Source organism: Rousettus aegyptiacus, unplaced genomic scaffold (assembly GCF_014176215.1).
Source record: "Rousettus aegyptiacus isolate mRouAeg1 unplaced genomic scaffold, mRouAeg1.p scaffold_m13_p_16, whole genome shotgun sequence".
Lineage (NCBI taxonomy): Eukaryota > Metazoa > Chordata > Mammalia > Chiroptera > Pteropodidae > Rousettus > Rousettus aegyptiacus.
In genome coordinates, this window is record NW_023416291.1 from 40,103,388 (window position 1) to 40,125,640 (window position 22,253).

At 53.1% G+C, this 22,253-nt stretch overlaps 2 protein-coding genes across 3 annotated transcripts; both read right to left on the bottom strand.

The window, feature by feature from the left end:
- Positions 1-1,006: 1,006 nt before the first annotated feature.
- On the bottom strand, positions 1,007-11,157 carry RASAL3 (RAS protein activator like 3). Its single transcript, XM_016157804.2, has 18 exons — positions 11,077-11,157; positions 10,607-10,947; positions 9,282-9,412; positions 9,095-9,173; positions 8,922-8,983; positions 8,479-8,549; positions 7,734-7,851; positions 7,548-7,646; positions 6,563-7,105; positions 6,061-6,205; positions 5,673-5,817; positions 4,600-4,836; positions 4,307-4,508; positions 4,082-4,200; positions 2,802-3,192; positions 2,388-2,545; positions 1,809-1,872; positions 1,007-1,710 (listed from the first exon to the last, which is right to left on the bottom strand). Exons 2-18 carry the CDS (start codon positions 10,932-10,934, stop codon positions 1,567-1,569), a joined length of 3,036 nt encoding a protein of 1,011 aa, XP_016013290.2. The 5' UTR covers positions 10,935-10,947; positions 11,077-11,157; the 3' UTR covers positions 1,007-1,566.
- A 2,629-nt stretch (positions 11,158-13,786) lies between these two features.
- PGLYRP2 (peptidoglycan recognition protein 2) lies at positions 13,787-21,502 on the bottom strand. Of its 2 annotated transcripts, XM_016157802.2 has the most exons (6): positions 21,373-21,502; positions 18,871-18,994; positions 16,833-17,798; positions 15,844-16,054; positions 14,771-15,068; positions 13,787-13,894 (listed from the first exon to the last, which is right to left on the bottom strand). In XM_016157802.2, the coding sequence occupies exons 2-6, from the start codon at positions 18,959-18,961 to the stop codon at positions 13,814-13,816; spliced, it is 1,647 nt and encodes a 548-aa protein (XP_016013288.2). In that variant the 5' UTR covers positions 18,962-18,994; positions 21,373-21,502; the 3' UTR covers positions 13,787-13,813. The 2 variants fall into 2 exon arrangements, with proteins under 2 accessions (XP_016013288.2, XP_036089776.1); XM_036233883.1 differs by lacking the exon at positions 21,373-21,502 and having other exon boundaries at positions 18,871-19,099.
- Between the last annotated feature and the right edge of the window lie 751 nt (positions 21,503-22,253).

A 22,253-nucleotide genomic window follows, 5' to 3' on the forward strand; every position in this document is an offset into this window, starting at 1 on the left:
AAAGGGCCCGCGCGGCCTAAGAGTCCGGGGAGAGGCTCTATTACCATGACAATACTCTAGTCCCAGTGGCTCCTCACCACCCCACTGGTACTTCCAATGCTATGCTTGTTAGTAGCACCAGAAGTGTGGGGAGAGGGCAAAGAAGTTCTCCTCTGGGTCACTCACAGGTCATTGAGGACTCCACCCAGCCAATCCTTAGCCTTGGGTCCTCAGCTACCTTCCAACAACAAACTCACTGCCTCCTTTCTTATTATCCACACTGTACTTCAGCACTTCCATGCGCCTAGAGCCTCCCTTAGTCCCCAATCCTAAACCCCTCTTCTCCACCCAACCTCCAGAATTGCAGGCTCCAGGACTACCCCATCATGTGCACATATTAGGCTTCCTGCCTTCTCACAGCTACCACCCATCAACTATCCAACCACCCATCTTTCTACCCACTCATTCATCCACACACTCAATCGATCAACCACCAATCTACCCAATCAACTAACCACCTACTCACCCATCCCCCAAACCCACTCAAACCACGCATCCACCACCCAAGTACATACCTACTTATCCATACAAACAAGCAAGTATCCGCCCTTCCTTACACAGAACCTTCCATCCAGCCATCCAAACATCCATTCATCCATCAATTGCATGTTTACTTGTTTGTCTTCTCCACTAGAGTGTAAGTTCCATGAGGACAGGAGTCCTGTCTGTCTAGTTCACTACTGTTTCCTCACTGCCCAGCTCAAGAGTTTCAGGTCACCTCAGCAAATGTTCATACAGTATATATAACCATGTATTCAATTTAAATATTTCCTACTATGATCCAGGCCTTTTCTAGACCCTCACACCCATCACAGCTAATCACCTACTTAAGTTCTCACCTACCAGAGCAAATGTCCAGCAAATGTTAACCTACTCTCTGCTTGTTGTTTCATTCACCCAACCCCTCACCCATCCAGCAACCCATGATTCAAATCCCCTCATTTACCCAACCAGCATGCAAAGAGCTCTACACTTACCACCCCTTTGTTCACCCACTCCCCAGACCCATGCCCTCTCTGCCATGAGGGAGCCCTGGAAAATGTTATCTGAGGCCTGGGGGTTGGTGCAGGTGGGGTCTGGGCTTTGTTCAGAAACAGGTCCTGGCCCTAAAACTGATGAACGAATACTTTTTTTTTTTTTCGAATACTTTAAACTATGGATCTTCTGTGTAAGGAATTTTAGATCCAATTTACAGATGAGGACATTGAAACTCAAAGAGTGAAGGCCTGAGGTCACACAGTTGGTGAGAATCTTTTTACATTGCACCCTTCATGTACCCATCAGATTAGGGGAGAATTTGGAAGAGCTGAATGGGGTGGGGGCGGTTGCTTTCTGATTGGCAACACTTATGGCAAAGAAACCATTGATTTTACTGAAATCAAGATTTTACTGAGCAACTTCGTGGTGCCAGACTGATTGGCATGTACAGTTCCATTCCTCATTGTAGGCTGCTGAAACAGGGTCCGGAGGGGGCACCTAAAACGGCTATCTCTTTGCTCCAAGACCCCGTGGAGTGGAGTGGGCAGCTCAGGTCGTGTCTCCGTTGATGGAGGATGCTTTGAGGGGTAGGGGCTGGCTCCGGGACCCCGACGTTCTTGGAAGAAGTTGCAGGCTCTGTATGGCATCTCCCAGTTGTGCTTGAGAACTCTCTATCTTAGCCAGGCGGCGCTCCTGGGGAGGCAGTGGAAGTGAGTTCGGAGATAGGGGAGAGTTGCACCCCAACCCTCGTTCCCTCATCGCCCATATCTGCCCCAAGCCTTGGGTCTCACCAGACTTTCCAGCCTGTGGGCCTCACTGCTTGGAGAATCGCGCTCTGGATCCAAACGCAAGGTCCTGTGGGGATAAGGGAGAGGTGGGAGGCTCAGAGGCTGGAGAACTTGCCTCCAACCCCTGATGCGAGAGCCAGGGATTCAGGGGCGGGGCTCGGACTGGAGGCGGGGTCTGCCCAGACTGGGGGAGGGGCCTAGGTAAATTTGAAGAAGGGACTGAATCAGAACCTGGAATGCGTGGGTGAAAGGACCAACCAACCCTTGGAGGGGGGGGCTTGACCCGTTTGGATGGGGTCGTGCCCGGGTTGAGGGCGGGTTTACATAGAAAGGGTCTGGCCCAACCTGTTTAGAAGGGGTTGATTGAGGGATAGGGACTGATGAGAGGACCTGGGCCAGATTCATCTAGGGGCGGACGAAGCTGACTAAGAGGCGGGTCCTAGACAGGTGGGTTGGGGCGGGGCTAGCCTGGGGGCGAGGCCGTGCCAGGCAGAATTTGAGTGGGCCTGAACCGTAGCGGGGCTTGGGCTACGTTTACTGTGTCAACCTGGGGGCGGAATTAATGGAGAAGGCAGGGCTCACCCTCCACGGAGCCTGGAGTCCAGGTCCTCCAGCTGGCCGCGAAGCTGATGCTGTTGCTCGGTTAAGGCCCTGATGTGGGTGCCCAGCGACTCTACGAGGCCGGACAGCACCTTCTGTTCCTCGCGCAAAGCGGCCACCTCGCACTGCAGCTCTGCCAGCTGTAGGGGAGAAAGCAACTGTAGTCTGACCCGCCGTCTTGGCTCTTCTTCTCCCTGAAGATCCTGACCTTCCTGCCCCTTGCTCTCTGCTTCCTCACAGCCCTGCCTCTTGGAATTTCTCTCTTGTACTAAGGAAACAAGTTCAGAGAGGGTTGGACTAGACCCGGAGCCATACAGCACAGGAAGCTCATATTTGAACCCAGACCTGTCTGGCTTTCAGTCTATTCTCTCCCCTCGGTTTTAGGCTGGACCTTACCTTGCCGACCGGTCGGTGCGTACCCTGAGCCTGATCTCTGTCCCGCGGCTGGTCCAGCTGGCGCTGCCAGGGTACTGACGGCTTCCGAGGCAGCGAGGCCGAGGCCCCGGTCCAGTGCCTGCTGCGGGGCGCGGGGCCAGTACGTTGGGAACCTTTGGGTCGCGGCCCGGGCCCTGTAGATGGGCGGCGGCGAGCAGGGCGGCTAGGCGGTACGCTTTGTGTGCGCTGCACTGCCCGGGGCAAACGTGGAGGCCGCTCCTCCGCTGGCCGATGCCGGGCCCAACTGCCTGCACCTTGAACACTGCGCAAGGACTGGCTCTTGGAGATGAGAGGAGTGTGTTTGGGGAGGTCCCGAGGAGGCAGAAAACCGGGCTTCTCCCCTGCTGAAAAGCTGGGAGTGGGATGGAGGAGCTCAGACCTTTGACTGGCCCCTGAGCTGACCCCATCCCTACCACTGACCTGAAATGACCTCACATGATCTTTTTTACTTCTATGTAACCTTGTTTCTGATGGAATCACATTTTGACCTCCTGGACTTCTGATAATTCTGTCTTCTCTATGACCTTGATATAACCCCAGTCTAATCTCTAATTCTTCTCTAGCCTTGTCCTTGAACTCTGATACAGTGTGACTCTTGACCTGACCCTCTCTGTAACCTCTGATTCCAATCTGACCTTGGGCTTGACTTCTGCTCCCAAGAGTACCATCTTCCTTCCTAATCCGAACTCCTCTTATCCCCAACCTGACTTTAAATTGACCCAGTCTCTGCCCCCTGAAAGACCATGGTCCCTAACCTCTGCCCCCAAATATGAGTCTGCCCATACCCATACCCTTGACTCCAACTAACCTGACCTCTGCTTATAATATGAAGCTGTCCTTCACCCTAATGATGTATTTTAACATCTGACCCCTGATTTGACATCTATAACTTCTCACTGAAACCTGACCCTCGTTGCTGACCACAATATCACTTTCTCTGACCCCAGGTGTACTTCTCTCTGACCTCTGCAATGATCAATTCCTACCTTGAACTTCGGTCTGATCTTGTGCTTGCCCTCTGATCACACTGTGACCCTCTCCCTGACCTCTTGGATGACCCTGTTTCCAGCCTCTGACCTCTATCCAACACTGTTTCTGACACTGACCCCAATATGACTCCATCCCTGACTCCTGACATGATCCTGCCTTCACCCCTGATCCCAGTCTGATCCTGTGCTTGCTTGCCTTTGCCCTTGCTCTCACCCATCCAAACTAGACCAGACTGAAGGCAGGCAGATTACCTGGAATGGACCTGGGCTGGGGGTGGTGGGAGACGCATTGGCACAGACACAGGTACTGGCCGGCCCTCCTCAATGGCTTGCAGGATAGTGGGCAGTGGTTCCAGGCTGTCACGGGTTGCCTGGTGAGGCATGTAGGGAGGAAGTTGAGTAAGCTCCCCAAGGCCAGAGGCTCCCTGCTTTCTTGCCTCCCTACTCTATGTCCTGGGCTCTGGGCTCAGGGCACACCTGGTCAAGTTCAGCAAAGATGGTGCAGAGCTGGGCATGCAGGACTGCCAGCTGGAGAGCCAAATCACTGCTGCCCTGGTAACTACTGGGTGCTGCGTCCACATCCACCACGGCCACTTGGTCTAGGAAGTGTTGCATGGCAGGTCCATGATCCTCCAGGAAACTATTCATGAAGTTCATGTAGGCCTCCTTCTCACCAAACCTGGGTCAAGGTCCAATTGGGTGGGTCGGGTCAGGCATCTGCCACAGAGCCCCCCGACCCTGCCATGGCCCCCCAGCCTCCCAGCACCTACGGGGCATGATTGGCGAGATTCTGAATGACCTTGGCAATCAGTGTGAGAGTGCGGGCTGGGCCAGGTGCTGGGTGCTCTGGTGCCAGGCCAAAGAGGCTGGGTGCCAGGATGGCAGGACATAGGAGCCGCAGGAAGAGAGAGGCACACACCAGCCGGGGACCCAGCGCCTCAGAGCCACGTGCCTTGCATGCTTCTCGCCAGCCTGAGAATACGGTGCCTAGCTCTTCTGGGAACCAGCTGGAGAAAAGGAGGCAATGGTCAGAGGGGAGTGTATGGGCATAAGGTTCATGGATGATCAAAATATCAAAATCCTAAGGTCAGGGATCAGGAGTTACCTGCATTCTGAGTTTCAATATTGGAGACATCATAAATAATGATGCTTGGGCTCAAGGTTTATGGTATTATTGTGATGGTCTCTGGAGTCAGAAATCTTGTATTTGGGAGTATGGGTTCACATGAGGACAGAGGCTAGGAGCTTGGGCTCTAGCTATAATTGAACATGAAATTAGGGTGCCAGACAGAGTACATGATATGAAATAGAAGGCTTGGGGTTACAGGGTCACTTGGTTCAGAAATCATGGTATTATTGTTCCAGGTGACATGGGATTAGGCATGCAGGTTAATTTAAGGTCAGAGGTCAATGAATTGAAATCTCAGCTTTCCTGTGATCAGTTGCATGGGATTTGAGGTACAGGATCACTTAAGGGAAGGGGTCATGAGATAGAGGGCATGGCATCATCTGGAATCAGAGGTCATAGGAGTGAGGTCCTATGTTAACTGGGGTCGGGTGGCATGAAATGGAGTCACCTGTGGTTAGAGCACAAGGAATTGGGTCGCAGTTACTTGGGGTTACGTGACATGACATTTGGAATGGGTTGCCAGATTTAGCAAATAAAACTTTAGGATAACAGTTACACTTGAATTTTAGATAAAAAATGAATATTTTTTTTTTTAGTATAAGTATGTCCCAAATATTGAATCATAATTAACTAGGCACCCTGTATTTTATCTGGCAACTAGCACAGTGAGTGGGAGGCAGGGTCAGGCTCAGATGCTAGAGTCCTGATACTTACTTGTAGGAGTGGATGATGTTCTGGAAGACCTCCTCACAGCTGTTTTGCAGTCTGGCTTGGTGCTGGGGAAGCTCTGAGGCCGGGCACTTGCTGGGGTCCACCTCACAGTCCTCAGTGGAGGCACAGAGACGCCGAACCACTTGCCCTGCAATCCAGCACAGCCAGACGGGCCAGGATCATGACCACCAGGACCACTATACCCACCCTCAGACTCTATCTCCAACTTATTCCAGAGATCCCTAACATCTCGAGGAGTCCCCAATTCTTTCCAGAATCAGAGCACTCCGAAGGCATCACCTACTACCAGAATCTAGGTTACCCAATTCCCAAATCTCCCCTGGGGTCCCCTAGCCCGCCCAGAAGGCTTCTGACAGCCCCTACTCCTCACCTAGTGTCTCTTGGAGGTAGTCCTGTGCCACCAGCTTCATGTACTCATCGATGGCCTTGGTGGCCAATGTGTTTTCCCGAAACAGCAGCGCCTCACGGCCTCCACTGCGTGCAAGCTCCGCGGTTCCCAAGTCTGTCACCAGTGCCTGGGCATAGCAGGGTTCACGTTGGGCCGGGTGCAGACTGAGTTAGGGGGAATTCCTGCTCTTGGAGGGTCCCTCTTCCCTGGTCACAGGCGCCGACCCTCAGAGCTACAGCTGAGGTCTGACCCTCACTACTAGGGCACCTAACAGGCGGGACCTTCCACTCCTCACCGCAGGAACTTAAGCCTTTAGGCGCCGAAGCTCAGCTCAAAACCCGCCCCTCAATGTGCCCGGCCCCTTGCAGTTGAAGCTCAGATAATGTCCCTCCAGGTTCCATTTGGTTCTGCCCCTGACCCCCGCTCGGAGAGCGCGATAGGTTAGCCTCTAGTCACCCAGGTCCGCCGCGTCACGGTGACGCACCTGCGCCCGGCCGGTGGCCCGCAGCACGCGCACCATGGCAGCTGCCAACTCCTCTTTGGCCAGCGCGGAGAGCGCGGGCTCCAGCGCCCCGCAGAGGCGCGCATAGTGGAAAGTGAGGAACTCTGCCAGCTCCTTATAGCGCTCGGACGGCAGCACGCGCAAGCGCCGCGCCTGGATCCGCGCCCGCAGCGCGGCGCCAGCTGGAGCCCCGCACAGCGGGAACCAGCGCTCCAGGCCCGAGGCGGGCGCACGGGGGGCGCCCAGCTCCTCTAGCGCCAGTGTCGCGCGGCCCAGCACCGCGCCCCCCGGGCCGGCTCCGCGCAGCCTCAACGACACGCGACGCGCGGGCGGCAGTGCTTCGAAGTGGAAGCGCTCTGCCCAGAAGAGCGGGCCCGGGCCAGCCCGCGGCGCTGTGCGCGCCAGCAACGCTCCGTCCAACCATAGTTCTGCGCGCACTCCCGGCGTCCCCGCCGCCGTCCGGGGCAGCCCCTTCGCCTCGTGCACCCAAACGCTCAGCCATGTCTCTTCCCGCTCCACGTTATCCTGTGGACCAGAGTGGTGGGAGGGGGAGGGGGTGTTTGATGATGGGCACCAGAGGTGAAACGCGGTGCTCGTGTTGGGCCCCTGGAAGAAGAGAGTGGGGCCACGGGGCCCCCAAGACGGCCATGCGAAAGCCTTCTAGCTGTTCCGGGAGATCTCCGGGATAGATCAGGATGTGGAGGAGTAGCCGCGGGGTGGGGACTTGGAGACTACCTGGTAGGCGGGGCTTTGGGCACAAACAGGGCCCAGACTGAATAGAAGGGACGGGGTCGTCATGCAAGCCGCTAGTACTAGATGGAGAGGGCCTCGAAATGGTTGCACAGGTGTGAGTGGGGCGAGTTTAAGGGTCGGCGCTATGGCGCGGGGTGGGGTTTGGGTTGGTGGAAGGGGCGGAACCACGGCTGTGAGCGGGGCCTCCATGTCCCTGACAGTCCGCAGGACCGACCTGGCTGGGTTGCAAGTGGCGACGAAGGTCCTCTATCCAGCGGTCTCTCTCAGCGGCCGACTGACAGGAGAAGCAGCGGCTTCCGCCTGCCCACGTTACCTGGAGCGGGGGAGGATCCCAGGGTGCGGTTGAGACCAAAGGTGGAGCCAAAGGGTCGGGGTGATGTGAAGAGTTGCCTGCATTTACCTGGAAGCAGTGGGGCTCCCCCAGGAGGCTGGGGTGCAGTGGCCAGACCCGCACATCCCGCTCGGAGCCCAAGTCCAGTTCGGAGAGTGTGGCCAGCGATTCCCGAGAGCCCAGAGTACTGGAGGGTGTGGGGAAGGGACAAGGAACAAACTTCATTTCTCCTTCCTTTCCCCACCACTCCCTATAGCCTGAAGGGTGAAGGGATGCCATGATGAACTTGAACATAAATTGGACTTGAGCCTTTCGCATTTACGATTAACCCAACTCCTCATGGTGGCCTATATGACCTTGCAGAGTATAGCCCTTTTCACCTTTTGACATTCTTTGCCTTCACTTAATTCCACACTGTCTGAACTTCAGTCACATTGGCCTTGTTTTTGTGTCTTCATCTGGGCTCTTGGCCTTTGCACATGTTGTCCCCTCTGCCTCGAATGCTTTTCCTGCCCTTCTTGGCCTAGGTAACTTCCAACCACCCTTCAGACCTCAGCTGAAGGGTCCCTTCCCTGACACTCCCAGGCCAGGGTGTTGACTTAGCTCTTGTTTGAGTGATTGTGTCAAACTCTATCCCCAGACTGGCATATTGCTGGTGGCCCCAGCATGCAACACAGGGCAGAACACAGAGGGGGCCACAGAGGGTATGCAGTAAAGATCAGAATGATAGCCAGGAGGTGTGCGGGGGGGGGGGGGTGGGGAGGGGGAGGGAAATATTGAATTCCAGCCCCTCCAACTCCACAGAGACCCTTACCCATCCCGGGAGGCATTGCCTCCCAGCTCCGACCGGGCTTTTTTCTTTTCTTTCAGCCGTTTGAGCAATCCCTGTGGGGAGGGGTATGTCAGCTGGGCAGAACTTTGTGCTCCCTCCTCAGCTCCTTTCCCCCAGGGTGGCCTGGAAGATCTGCTGGTCTTGGGGGACCACAAGCTCAGGATGTATTAGCAAGAATAGTAAAGATAGCCAATAGCTCCCATTTCTAAAACACAGTCGTATCCTTTCCTTAATTTTCTAATGATTTCTCATAACCAGCCCAGAGAGGAAGGTTCTCTCTTTAGCTCCATTTGACAGATAGAGATACTGAAGCCCAGAGGTTCAGTGACTTGCCCAGGATCACCCAGTAAGAGTTCTCTTTCACCTCTGAGGATCTGAGAGTCTTTGCTTTCCCATACCCACCCCCCCTCCACTGGATTCCTCACCCGAACGTTGTGAACCTGGGTGGGGCCAGCAGCCTCTGGCTCAGTCTTTCCGGGGATCCGATCTAAGAGGTGGTCAGGGGTAGAAGATTGGAGGATGGTATTATCTTGGATTCCGCCTCACCTTGAAAGGCTTCCAAATGCCCGAGCCCTCCCCACCTCTCACACTTCCTTACCTGGATCCCTGAGGTTCCTCATGCCCGCCTGGATGCTGCCTTCGGAACTAGCACTCCCTGCCCGGGACCGGCGAGGACCCTGTTCCCCCGCAGAAGTGGGTAGTCAGAAAGAGGAGGCAGGCAGCTTTCTACTATTCCCTCTCCCTTCACCAGCATTCCCTCTCCTTGCCCATGGCCCCCTTCTCACCTCCTCCTCACCCCCAAGCAGCACCAGTCTCCCATCGAGCAGGGTGAAGGCTCTAATGTTCCAAATGGGCACATCGGGTGTGGGGGCCTCGGGGATCTGTGGGGTAGGGGTCTCTGACTCTGGCTCAGGATCTGGGTAGAAGAGGAGGTGCAAGGGAGCTGGGAGTCCCTCCTGTCCCTCAGACCACCCTTTCCATTCACCATGGCTCAATGGGGATTCCCTCCTAAGTTCGTCCCCCACTCCCCCACCCCAAGCAGCCATATCAAGTAGTTATTGAGCAAGGTCCAAGAAGGGGTTGGTGGAGGACCTTGGGTACCAGTTAGAAGAAGTTTTATCCTGGAGTAGTGGGGAGCTATGGATGGCGTTTGAGCAAGGGAGGATCTGGTCTGCTTGTTAGAGAGCTCTCTCTGGATTCTTTGGAGTGAGCAATATCTGATACCCTAGAGGGAGCTGAAGGGGTGTCTCTATAAAATGGGATGATAAATGGTGAGAATTAAATGAACTTCCAGGAATAGGAAGGCTGAACCAATCCTCCCAGATTACCTGTCTGTCCTATTGTTTTACCACCAGGGGAAAGAATAATAACTACCACTTGTAACAGGCCACTTAAAATACTTCAAATATGCTAGGCCTTGGGCTAGCCCTTCATTTATGAGCTCCAATCCTCATGATACCTCTGTGTGATACTTAGCCTTCTCTGTCATTTTCTTGTTTACTTGTTTATTGTCTATCATGCCTGCTACACTGTGAGACTCACATGGCAGACAGTGACACTGTTGTGTCCTCAGTGCCTAAACGAGGGCCTGGTACATGGTAAATGCTCAATAGACCTCTGCTTGAATGAAAGAATAAATAAATGAATGAAAGCATATATCCTTTAGGGTAGGGTTCATACTTCCCACTTAACTGATGGGAAAGCTGAGGCCCAAGGGAGTGAAGAAACTAAGACATAGAATCCAGAGGACAGGAGAACAGAATGTGGCTGAGAAGGGTACCCAGGCAGAAGAGGATGAGCATAGGGTATTGGATATGAGAAGAGACCTGTTGGGGCCAAGAGCCATTTGCAGCACCATCATCAGTCTATTCCCTGTCCCTTTCCCAGGCTGGACCCTCCTACCCACAGGTCCCTGGCCACACCCCACACCTCAGGCCCTGGGTAAGGGGGAAAGAAGGAAGAGGGTAGCTGGGGCCTCAGCCACTTCCTGTTGGGCTTTTGCACTCCCCACAACTTCCTGTGTCTGTAAGGCTGATGCTCTGGAGGCAGACAAAACCCAAGCATCCGGTCCCCCAGCCCAGCCCCAGCTCCAGGTTGGGGGGCCATGTACCTGAGGCCTCTGGCTCTGGCTCTGGCTCTGGCTCCAGTGGTGGACTCTTGTGCCTCCCCCAGAGGGTCTTGGATATTCGGAGGCGGCTTGTACGTGATTCCTTGGGGGGTGCAGAGAGGACACGACGAAACAGCGAGCGACGGGCGGGCTGGCTGCTGACCATGGGTTCCTGGTGGCTCAATGCCCTCCCCCAGCCTGCAAAGCGGCCCCAGTGGAACCCTCCAGCCCCCCGCTCCCCACCGGACCCTGTATGCCAGCGGTAGGAGGTTAGTGGGGATGTGGCTGCAGGCTGAGCTTGGGAGGCCTGGTTTGTTGATAGTGGGTCCATGACTGCAATTCTCCTGGGGGATGAGAGGGTAATGGTTCTGCCCAATGTCTGCCCACATGCTTCCCTCGTCTTGGCCCCCTCCCCAATCTCAGTTCTGCCCCCAGGAAAACCCCTCAGGGCTCACACGCACTCCTTCCCTTACCTTGATTTCCTGACCAGCCCCAGAATCAGCAGCCGTCTGCACCCTGCCTGGCTTCTTCCTGCTGAACGCTACTCCACGTGACCCTGTCTGTCCCACCCCACACCATTGCCAGGCTGGGAGGGCACAGTGGGGGCAGGATGTGGGAGAAGAGGAGGTGACAGGGCAGGACCCAGAATCTCTCACTGACCAGGAGATAGCACATGCCCCTCTCTGAGCCTTAGTTGCCTTCTCTGCAAAATGGGCATATATTGCCCAAATACTGGTTAGAACACAGAGCCTCTAGAACTCTCATCCACTGCTGGCCAAAGTGTAGACAAATTCACCCAAGCTGGAAAACTGGCCTAATTGACAAACATTGACTGTACCCCTCTCCTCTGACCCAACAGTTCATCCAATAGACTAGCCCACGGGTGCTATTTATAACAGCCCAAACTGCCAACAACCCAAGTGTCCATATACCATAGAGTGGATAAATTGTGGTCTCTTCCCACAGTGGACTACCATGCAGCGATGAGAATAAATAAATTACGGAATGATCGAACTTGGATGAATCACAAATAATACTGAGCAACCCCCCCACACACACACAACCCCCCCCCCCCCACACACACACACACACTACACTGTGTGGTTCCATCTATGTAAAGTTCCAAAGCAGGCAAACCTATGTGCAACAAGTCAGGATATCAGTTTTCTTTGGTGGGGCTAGTGACAAGGAAGGTTGGAGCAGGGTGGGGAAGCATGACGGTGGTTTTTGTTTCTGTTTTTAAAATCGAGATGAAATTCTCATAACATAAATTTAATGTTTCTATTGCTTGAGCTGGGTGTCAGTTACATGGATGTGTTTGGTTATGAAAATTCATTGAGCTGTACATTTTGGTGCACTTTTCTAATAAATATTTTCTTGGAAAAAAAAAAAAGAGGCGGGCAAATACTGTTCTGAGGAATAAGTGAGTCAGTAGAATCCTGACCCAGGAATGGATTCCAGTGCCAGGTGGTCTTCCTCTCGCTGTGTGACTTCAGACAAGTCACTTCCTCTCTCTGAGGCCTTGTTTTCATACTTATACAATGCAATGATAATATCAGTTTCAGAAGATTCATAATGGGAGCCTTCTTTTAGCCAATAATTGTTTCCTGAGTGACTACTATGTGCTAGATGCTAGAGAGGTCACAAGGAACTAAATAAACATGATTCCTGCCTTCCTGGAGCTCACGGTTTAGCCAGGGAAACAGACACTGAACACAAACACAGGACATTTCTAGCTGGTGAGGAGGACTTGGAAGAATATAGACAGACTCAAGTAGAGGCTGAACAGAAGTGACAGATTTTGAGCTGTAAAAATCAAGGACAGCCACCCAGAGGAGGGGACATTTGCAGCCTGAAGCATGAGGAGCCTGACCATGGAAAGAACATGCTAGGTAGAAGGAACAGTGTGTGTAAGGGCAGAGGTGACCAGATTCCACAGGGTGGGGTCATTAGGTCTTGATGGGCATGTGACCTGTGTAGTCACCCAGAACCACATGCTCAGAAGGCTTCCACACTGTTAGGTCGGTGGGGAGTGGGGGGTGGTGTGTGTGTGGGGAGTTGGTGGAGCGGGGAAGGGCCCGCCTGGAGACTTCCCAACTTGATATCAGAATCCAGACCTTCTAGCCAGACATAGAAGTCCTGAGTCCAACCGATAAGGGCCCACCTTAAAGCCCTGGCGCCACCACCCTAATCCAGATGCTCAACTAACATTCAATTTACACTCCCCCATTCAATTAACACTCCCCCATTCAATTAACACTCCTCCATTCTATACCCTACCCCCACATTACCCCATAAAAACTACGCCCTCCCGCCCTAGGGCATGACTTCTCTGGACCCTCTCCTCTCGGGACCAGTGAACCTCACCCAGGAACCCTCTCCCAATAAAGGCTTGCTTTTAAAACTTCTCTCGGCGTGTAATGCGTTTACCTCACACACACTACATTTGATTTAATGCTCTGTGATAGCTGCCTTGAAGCTCTTGCTTTTTGAACAAGGGGCTCTGAATTTTCATGTGTATGGGTCTTGCAAATTCTAAGACCATCCTTAAGAGGTGGGTCTTCAGTGAGGGCCAAAGACCTGTCTCCTGGAGCTGTACATGTTCACGCAGGTGCACATACTTTAGATATGCCTACTTTATTCATACGGAATCGGGCCACTCCCTGCACACACACATAGAGTTTCCCCATGTTCTGCTGTATCCCTGAGTGTTTATCACTTTGCTGCGTAGTGGCCCCACTCCCGATTCCCTGCATTTTTTCTGGAGGACTTTTTTTGACAGATGGAGTCCACTCTGCCCATGCAACAAGCAGCCCCAAAGTGCCAGAGAATTAACACCACTCAGCGAGCAGCCCTCAGTCAATAGACTATGGGAGTTTGAGGATCAATAACTCAGCTCTCTTGTGTCTTCAGTGGGATGACTTTGAGGTGTGTGTCCTACACTGTCCCCCAGAGGTCCTGAGTGGGTGTGAGCTCATGCGCCCCCAGTGCCAACCTGCTTGATAAAGCACCCTTTCCAGGCTGTCTTCCCTTCCCTACCTCTCTTCCTTGTTCTCCAACTAACATGTCCTGGGATCACCTTCCAAACTACTTGCACTAGAATTCTTGTCTCAGGGTCTGCTTTTGGGCAAACCCAAACTGAGATGATGTGTGCAAACGCAGATGATGCACAGACACAAGCTTTCTTTCCATAATCTCTTTATTGGAAGTTCATTGACTGGTAGGCGTGACTGGAGGTGGCTTCCTCTTGGATCTCCTGGAGGCCCTTCTGGCAGTTCTTAGCTTCACATTCTAGAAAAGACAAGAGTGTGTGAGGCTTGGGGGGTCACTTGAAGCTGAGTTTCCCCGCCTTGTGGTGGGTCCCTGTATGGGAAAAGGACAAAGTGAGGGGGTGGGTACAACACTGACTGCAGGCCCACTTAACAAAATAGAGTGGCAACATGCAGGTAACATGAGATTGTGCAGGTGTGTGAGCATAGAGATGTTTTAGTGATTGAGGTCAGGGGTGGGGCCCAGGTTGTGCTGGCTAGGCCTAGATTGCTCCAGCATAAGAATTGTCATCAGGGTCAAGGAGGCTGGGGCTGAGCAAGCATCCTCAGGGCTGAGATTGGACAAAAGACTGCAACATAGGATTAGGGGCTGGACAGCTAGACAAGCAAGGGGTTATCTGTAGAGGGTCATGGACTAGGTTAGTGTTGTGTGAACACTGGGTAGGAGGCAGGGGCAAGGCCAAGGTTGGGTGGGCTGGGCTGCGATTGTGTAGGCAGAAGGGTTGTGACTTGGGTATAGTGATGCAGACCAAGCTGAGGTTGTGGGAGCAGAACGGCTGCTGCAGGGGTCAGGGTCCATGCCCTGATCAGGAGGGTAGAAGTGATGAAGGCTTGGCAAAGGACAAGCTGGCTGGGTTAAGGGCTAGGCTGAGGTTGTGCAGGCAGAGGATGGGATGGTAGTAGTGGCGGTGGCGGTGGTAGGAAATGTTGCCAGCAGAACAACTGAATACTAGGCCTAAGTTGCCTGAATAGAAGGGCTGCAAGGGAGATCAGGGACCTGGCTGAGGCTATGTAGGCATAGGGGTTACAGGAAGGAGAGAGGGGACTGCCGAGGTTGGGAGCTGAGCTTGTGTCATATGGGTCGCAGGCTGAGGTAGTGCGGGCATTGCGGACTCACCGCGTCGAAGTGTGGCCAGGTGCGCAGCAGCTGGAAGAGTGCGTCACCAGGGCAGTCCGTGGGCACGAGTTGGCGGTGGCCAAGCAACTTGTAGTCCGGCCGTAGGAGACCGGCGCGCACCGCACATCTGGGAAACACGTCGCGGACCGTGCGCAGCGCAGCCCGGACCGGCAGCTCCGCGGTGTAGTCGCCCAGGAAAGCCACGCCGAAGCCGCGGGAATTGTGGCCACGTGTGTGAGCGCCCACCCAGTGCCAGCCTCGGCCCTCGTACATGTAGCCATCTGAGCCCATCACAAAACTACAGGGTGGGTGGGGGGACAGGCACCGCGTAGTGTAAGGAGGCGACCTGCCCCAGATATGTGCAAAGAGCCACCCCTACCCCAAGTCCTGACTGGTTGCGCTATCTTTTCCTGGCCCCAGCCTCATCCCCACTACCCCACCAAATGCCACCCCAGAAACCTTCTGGTTCTCTGGATCTGACCCTCTGTTGTAAAAATCTTGACGTCTGAACTACAATTCTTGAAGTTTATCCTAAAGGGGGTGGGAGTCATAGCAGATATTCCAACAGGACTAACTCAGATTTAGTTACGTTAGATCCCAATGAAGGTCAATGTGGTGTGAGATTGAACTGTCCCCAAATCTGGAAGGAGGCTGGGAGGAATGGTCCATGTGGGTGCTCTAACGAGGGTGCAAGTGGCAGGCAGAGAAACGCTCCTTTCTGCCCAGGAGCCTCCCCATTTTCTCAAGTCCAGTTCCTGCCCAATTCACAGCCCTTCTCCGTCTTAGGCCAAACCCCATCACTGCCGCGCCTCAGCCCTAGTCGCTACCACAGGTCCCTTCCCTCTCCCGGGCCCCTCTTCCTTTTCTAGTCTCATTCCAGACCCAAGTTTCCCACTGTTGAGTATTCCCAAGCTCTGTTAGCGCCCCATCCTTGTCTAGGCCACACCCCTCTCACCTCGAAATTCTCCTTGCCAAGTTTGCTCCGGTTAAACCCCGCCTCCGGCTTGAGGCCCCGCCCACCCAGCAGTTATCTGACGTACAGTCCCGCCCCTGCCCCGTCTGGCCCCGCCTACCTGTAGCCGATGTCATCCCAGCCGCGCGTGTCCTGGTGGAAGCGCTGCATGGAGCGCATGTTGGCAGCACAGCTCGCGAGGGTCGTACAGGGGGACGCAGGCACGTACGTGTGATGCACGTACAAGAACCCGAGCGGCAGCCGCAGCGGTGTCGGGTGGCCCCGGTAGGGCGCCGCGCCCCAGAGGCAACGGGGATGGATGGCCGGGCACCCTGCGAGTAAGGGCGACCGGGGCTGGAGTCAGCCAGCGTTTCTCTGCCTCCTGCTTGCACCCCCATTAGAGCGCCCACATGGGCCATTCCTCCCAGCCTCCTTCCAGATTTGGGGACAGTTCAATCTCACACTACATCGACCTTTATTGGGATCTAACTTAACTAAATCTGAGTTAGTCCTGTTGGAATATCTGCTATGACTCCCACCCCCTTCAGGATAAACTTCAAGAACTGTAGTTCAGACTTCAAGGTTTTTTACAACCCAAGACCCAACACTCTCTACAGCTGGCCTTGCTCTGATCCCTAGGAAAAACAGCTTACAACAAGAGGAATCTTGACCCTCGTTTATCATGCTGCACTTGTGTGCTACCTGCTTTACATACTTCATCTTTCTTAAGTCATCCAGCAAATCCAAGAGGTAGCAATGATTTATGCTGCCTCACTGAAGAAAGTTGAGGTTTGGAGAAGTGAAGCAGCTCACCTAAAGATGCACAGGAGTAACTGGCCGAACTTCCATTCCAATAAGTGCTTTTGCATTTGCTAAGCCCACCTCCTGCAATGCCTTCTTCCTCACTTTCCTTTTTGTCCTACGAACTCCCAGTCATCCCTCAAGACCTGAATCTAGCCTTTCCTTACCTGTGCAGCAGCACTGGCCCCTAAGTTAGAGCCCTATTGCCCCCTCCGGAATCCCCTAGACCTGGATTCCTCTGACCACATGGGGCTGAGAGTGTCTGTGTCTTTGTGAGAGGCAGTCATAGAGGGTGGGGGCCCGTCTCACCCAAGAAGGCCTCGGTGAATTCCTTGGTGGCATGGGTGGCCACCAGCGCCAGCTGTTCTTGGCTCATACCCTGCAGCTGAGGGTGTGCTGGCTCCAGCCTCTGTAGCAGGATGAGGGTCCCCCACACCTGCTGAGTCAGGGCAGGAGCTGAAATCAGAGCAGCTCCGTTCTGCCTTCGGAAGTTGCTGCGAAGTGTTGGGTCTCCGGCCACTCCAGGTCCATAGTACTGGCTCAGCAGGTGGCTGAGGGGTGGCCGGGGCTTAGGAGCCCGGGTCAGGTAGTCTCCAAGGAGAGCCCCATCCAGAGCACCATTGAGAAAAGCTGTCGTGAGCGGTGATGCCTCAGGGTCCAGGAGCGTGAAGTTCCGGGGGGCAGAGAGCTGGTCCCAGCACCCCTCAGCGCTCAGGCCTGGGTGGCTCCGGTTCTGGGGGCCCTGGAGGAAGGCCAAACCCAGATCTCTAGCCAAAGTAACCACCAGGAGGCTGTCCACAGTGGTTGGGACTTTGGCCTTGGCATCTGGCAAGGAGGCTTGGTCATCTGGAGAGGTGACTCGGACATCTAGAGAGTGGTCTCTGGCATCTGGAGGAGTGGCTGTGCTGTCCAAGGGCAAGTTAATGAGCCTGTGCCCCTGCAGCCCTGCTTCCAGCCCTGCCAGAAGAGGCTCGACGGCCACCGTTGAGCCATCAGGTGCCAGTACCACCCCGTATTCTTGCCTGCCCTGCACACTGTGTCGGGCTACCTCCTCTGTCAAGCTGTGCAACTCTGGGCTCAGTGTGGTGGGATCCAACTCAGTGGCCTTGAGACTCCAGTCCTGTAGCAGGAAGTGATGGAGGGGGTCATGAGGGCCAGAGCGCTGGGCTGACAGCTGCCACACAGAGGCAGTGGGGCTGGCCTCAGTGACTGGTGCCTTCTGCTCAAGCTCAGCCAGGGCCTGGATGACAGAGTCCATGAAGAGGGGCAGGGATGCTGCAGGAGGAGAGATGGCATTAGGTCAGAGGCCTGGCATGCCCTGTTCCTGAGCCTCCCTCTGCTGCTTCCACATCTTCTCAATGCCCTCAGCTCTCCATCTGATAACACTGTGACCCCCAACCCTGTCCTTGTGTAAATGAGGAAACTGAGGCACAGACAACAGGTTAAGGAGTTTAAACTATCAGTGAGCAATGGGGCCTCATGGTAGGTTCATGAGAAGGAGAGAGAAATGCCCAGGCTGGCATTCTAAGATTGTTCCTTTGACTGCCATGTGGAGAATAAATTTTCAGGGGGCTAGAGTTGAGAAGGGGAGACAGTGTGGAGGTGAGTAATACAGGTGTCCAAAGCTGAGTGGTTGTGGTATGATGGACAAAAGTGGGCAGATTCTCCAGGTGTTTTGAGGGAAAGATGGCTAGCTCTTTTTGTGATAGGTTGGAGTTCGGGCAATTTTAGAGAGAAAGGTTTCAGGAGGTTGCCCAGAGAAGGAGAGGGTGGGCCTGTGCCTTGTGGGGGAAATGTCAGCAGCTAAACCTGGAACCCAGAAATGCTGGGTTTAGAGAGAACTGAATGATAGCTAACATTTATTAACATTTACTATGTGTTAGGCATCATTCTAGGTAACTTATATAATTTAACAAATCTAATCTTCTCAACGACTCCATGAGCAAAGAGAGGTTAAATGACCAGCCTATGGTCACAGAGCTAGGAAATGGCTCTAAGAAGCAGAATTTGAACCCAGGCATTTTTGTTTTTTCCGCTGACAGTCCATACCATAGTTGCTCTGTTCTTTCTGCCTTGAATGCCCTTTCCTGCTTCTCCTCAAGTAAAATTCTTCTTTCTGTCCTAGATCTGTGTTCTCTTCTCCAGGAATCCTTCCTCATTTTTCTTCTTTAGGCCCCAGGTCTTTCGCCTACCCCCTACCCTGATTCTGTGGGGCTGGGAGCATTCCTTGAAACGTGTCTCCTGGGGTTTCTAGTCTCGTCCTATGCAGGGCTGGACACAAAGGGTATGGCAGTATACTTCTGCAGGACTGATTGTCCTGGTCCCAGGCCTCTGCCTTCTGACCCACCTGACCCTGGCTCCAGCCACAGGAACAACCCAAGCAGGATCCAGAGGACACCTTGGACCACCGTTGTGGGGTTCCAGCTTCTAGGAGACATATCCGGTTAACCTAAGCAGAGACCTCAGCAGAGCTGGAAGGAGACAGATGCGGAGAACTGAGCACAGCCTTTGGTCACTGTCAAAGTCCAACGGTGAATGACACGTTTGCCTCTCGCAGAGCTGTGGGCGGGAGGCAGCTGGGGTGTGCAAACAAAGTACCCTGTGTCGGTGTCATGTGGGTCTTAGGAGTTCTATCATCCTATCCTGTCCCTCCCAGGATGATGTCAAGAGTCAGTAAGCCAGACCCATCCCAGGAAGCACCTAGAGGCCAGGTAGGTCAGGCACCAACAAACTGTGCCCATTCCCAAGAGAGGCAGGCTGAGGCCAATCCAAAAGCCCTACCCACTTCCTAATCATTCAGTAGCTGCTGCTGGCCACCACAGGGGACTCTCAGGTGCCTGCCCAACTGGTAAGACCAGCTGAGCTGGGGGAGGGGAGAGAGAGAGAGGCCTGAAGTTGGCACTGCCTCCTGCCTTTGCTGACAGCATTTCAGGCTCAGGCAGAGAATGGGTGTAGGGGCTGGGGATTATTTTTGCTGAGGCATACTCTGGACCAAGGGGACTGGAAGATGTCCCTTCTCATCCAGTTCCAGCTCCTGATCCCAAGCCATCAAGCATGGCTGAGAGTAGGGATTGGATCAGGGCCTTCCTTACCCTGGCTTTGACCCAGGAGCTGGTGTCTGGGCTCACCTGTGTTGTCAGTGAGGGGTCCTTCCTCTTCTCCCAGGGCCGTGGTTGAGTCCCCGCAGAAGGGAGACTGCCTCCCCTTTATTAGAGCGTCAGGTGGGATGGGCTCAATGTGCCTGGGGCTGCCATGTTAATTGCTTCACTGTGGGCCTCCCACCCCGAAACCACCCTGGGGAGTTTCCAGGGTACCCACCAGGCCGGGTCCTCAGTGCGGGGCGGGCCCTGGGCGGGCCTGGGAATGCCCAGGCTGAGCCAGGCCTGGGATTTCCCAGGGGACCTGCTCAGATATCCGATGTTGTCTTTCTGGGGACCCAGCATCGCCTGGCACAAAGCTGGGCACTCAGTGGGGGCTCAGGAAGTTGGGTGCTAGGAAAAGGAGTGAATGGAGGTACTCCATAGGGAAATCTGATGAAATATCTTCCCTTCAGTCCCAATTTCCAGGGATCTGTAGATGGAGGCTCTGCCTGATAGAGCCACGTGCAAGATATAAGTTGTGTATCCATCTGGGACAGGGGCTAGAGTGAGGAGAGTGAAGCACCCTGCTCGGGCGCAAAATTTAAGGCAGTGCCGAAAATCTCAGTCATCGAGATAAGTAATATTTTAATGCGATATTTTAATAGACCAAAATTAATGCGAAAAAAATCTATGATGAACAAAATACCAACACTTTAGATAAAGATGGAATCAGGAACCATGCTGTGCAGAGACATACTGGAGCCGGAGGTGAAAAGAAAAGTCAAGAATTCTGATCCTTGCCTCACTGTAGTCCTGGCTCTGTGTCCACCAATGGTGTTGTGGGGGGCTGTCACCTGAGATTCCCCCAACACTTGATTTCCACGTGGTCAGGGAATGACCTTGATTCAGCATTATAGACCCTGGGTTTGTACCTCTGACAGTCCCAGTGACTATGGCTATGGAAGACTCTTGCAGTTTTATTTAACCATCTTATGCCCATTTTACCCAGCAGGAGGGTGAGCTCAGAAAAGTTAAATAACTCACCCAAGGTCACAAAGCTAAAACATGGGGAGGGCTCCAAGTTCAGTGCATGTTTCCACTATCCTGTGGATGGATCAGGGTCAATGTAATTGTGACCCTTCATGCTGGGGAAGTGTTTACAGACTAACTGCAGAGTGACTCCACACCTAGGAGTTCATGGACCAGCTAGAGAGGCAGCCTCGATTCCCATTTAAAGCTTGGAATTAGTTGCAGAGGCTGGGTCAAATTTGAGCCAGGGTCGTGTCATGACTGGTTGGCATTTCCCTTAGGATCTATCTGGGATTTGTGACCTTCTCGGTAGGTCCATTCCTCCAGGAAGCCTCCCTGATTGTCCCTGGTTCCCTCATTTTTCCATCCTGGCTCCCTAGCCAGGTGTTCCTCCCTTTGACCTAGACCTGTCCATATACGGCTTGGTGTTCCTCTGCCCAGTTTCTTCTCTCTGAGACTAAGAGAGACTGAGTTCTCTTGGGGTGCCCACAAGTGTCCAACACAGGCCAGGGACCAAGTGGGTAGCAGGGAGGGATTGCCGAAAACATAAAAGGCCTGATTAAGGATGTGTAGTTAGTTTGGGGGTGAGCCGTGAAACACACATGCACGCATACACACACATCAGGTACCCACACTCCAAGGCACCTGGTCTGGGCTGGGCCTGGGAGGCAGCAGAAAGGCTACAGTTCTCACAATGAACAACTCCCACCCCTACTTCCCTTCCACCTCATGAAGCTTACCTGCCGGGGCAGGTCAATGTCCCTCCAAGCTGCAGACAGCGGTCTTGTGAGAGTAGTCACTGTCCAGGGCCTGGGAACAGCTCTAGTAGAGGTAATATTGTCATGGACAGGCAGAGTCCTGGACCCTGGATCTGAAGTGAACCAGGGCCAGAAGCCAGAGGGAAAGGAACTTAGGGCAGGGCTGGGCTTGGGGCCAAGGTCAGTCAATAATATTAACTTTGGTAGCAGTAATATAGTAATAATGAAGAACCTGATAAAAATAATAAAAAATTGCTGTGTGTTGGGCTTTGAGTTAAAATTTTATATACCTGTTCTTTTTTTTTCCTTTTTTTTTTTTTTTTTTTTTAATTCAGCCCTGGGGTTTGTTAAGAGATACTGAACAGCAGGAGTTAGAGAACTACAGCCTATGGACCAGGTGTCTGTTTTGTAAGCAATGTTTGTTTGTTCATTTGTTTGTTTCAAGGTGAAATTTACCTAACATAAAACGAACTATTTTAAAGTGTACACTCTATGGCATTTAGTCCATTCAAAATGTTGTGCAACCACCACTTCTATCTAGTTCTAAAATATTTTTATCACCCTGAAATAAAGCCCTGTACCTTTTAATTAGTCATCTCCATTACCCACCAGCCCCTGGCAACAACTGATTTGCTTTCTGTCTCTAGGGATTTGTCTGCTCTGGTTATTTTATATATATAGCATCATATAATATATGATTTTTTGTTTCTGGATTTTTTTTAAAAAAACAGCATAATATTTTTGAGGTTCAGCCACATTATTGTATGAATCAGTGTTTTTATCATGCATCATTCATTTTAATGGCTGAATGACATTCCATTGTATGGATATACCACCTTTAAAAATGAAGGTTTATTGGAATA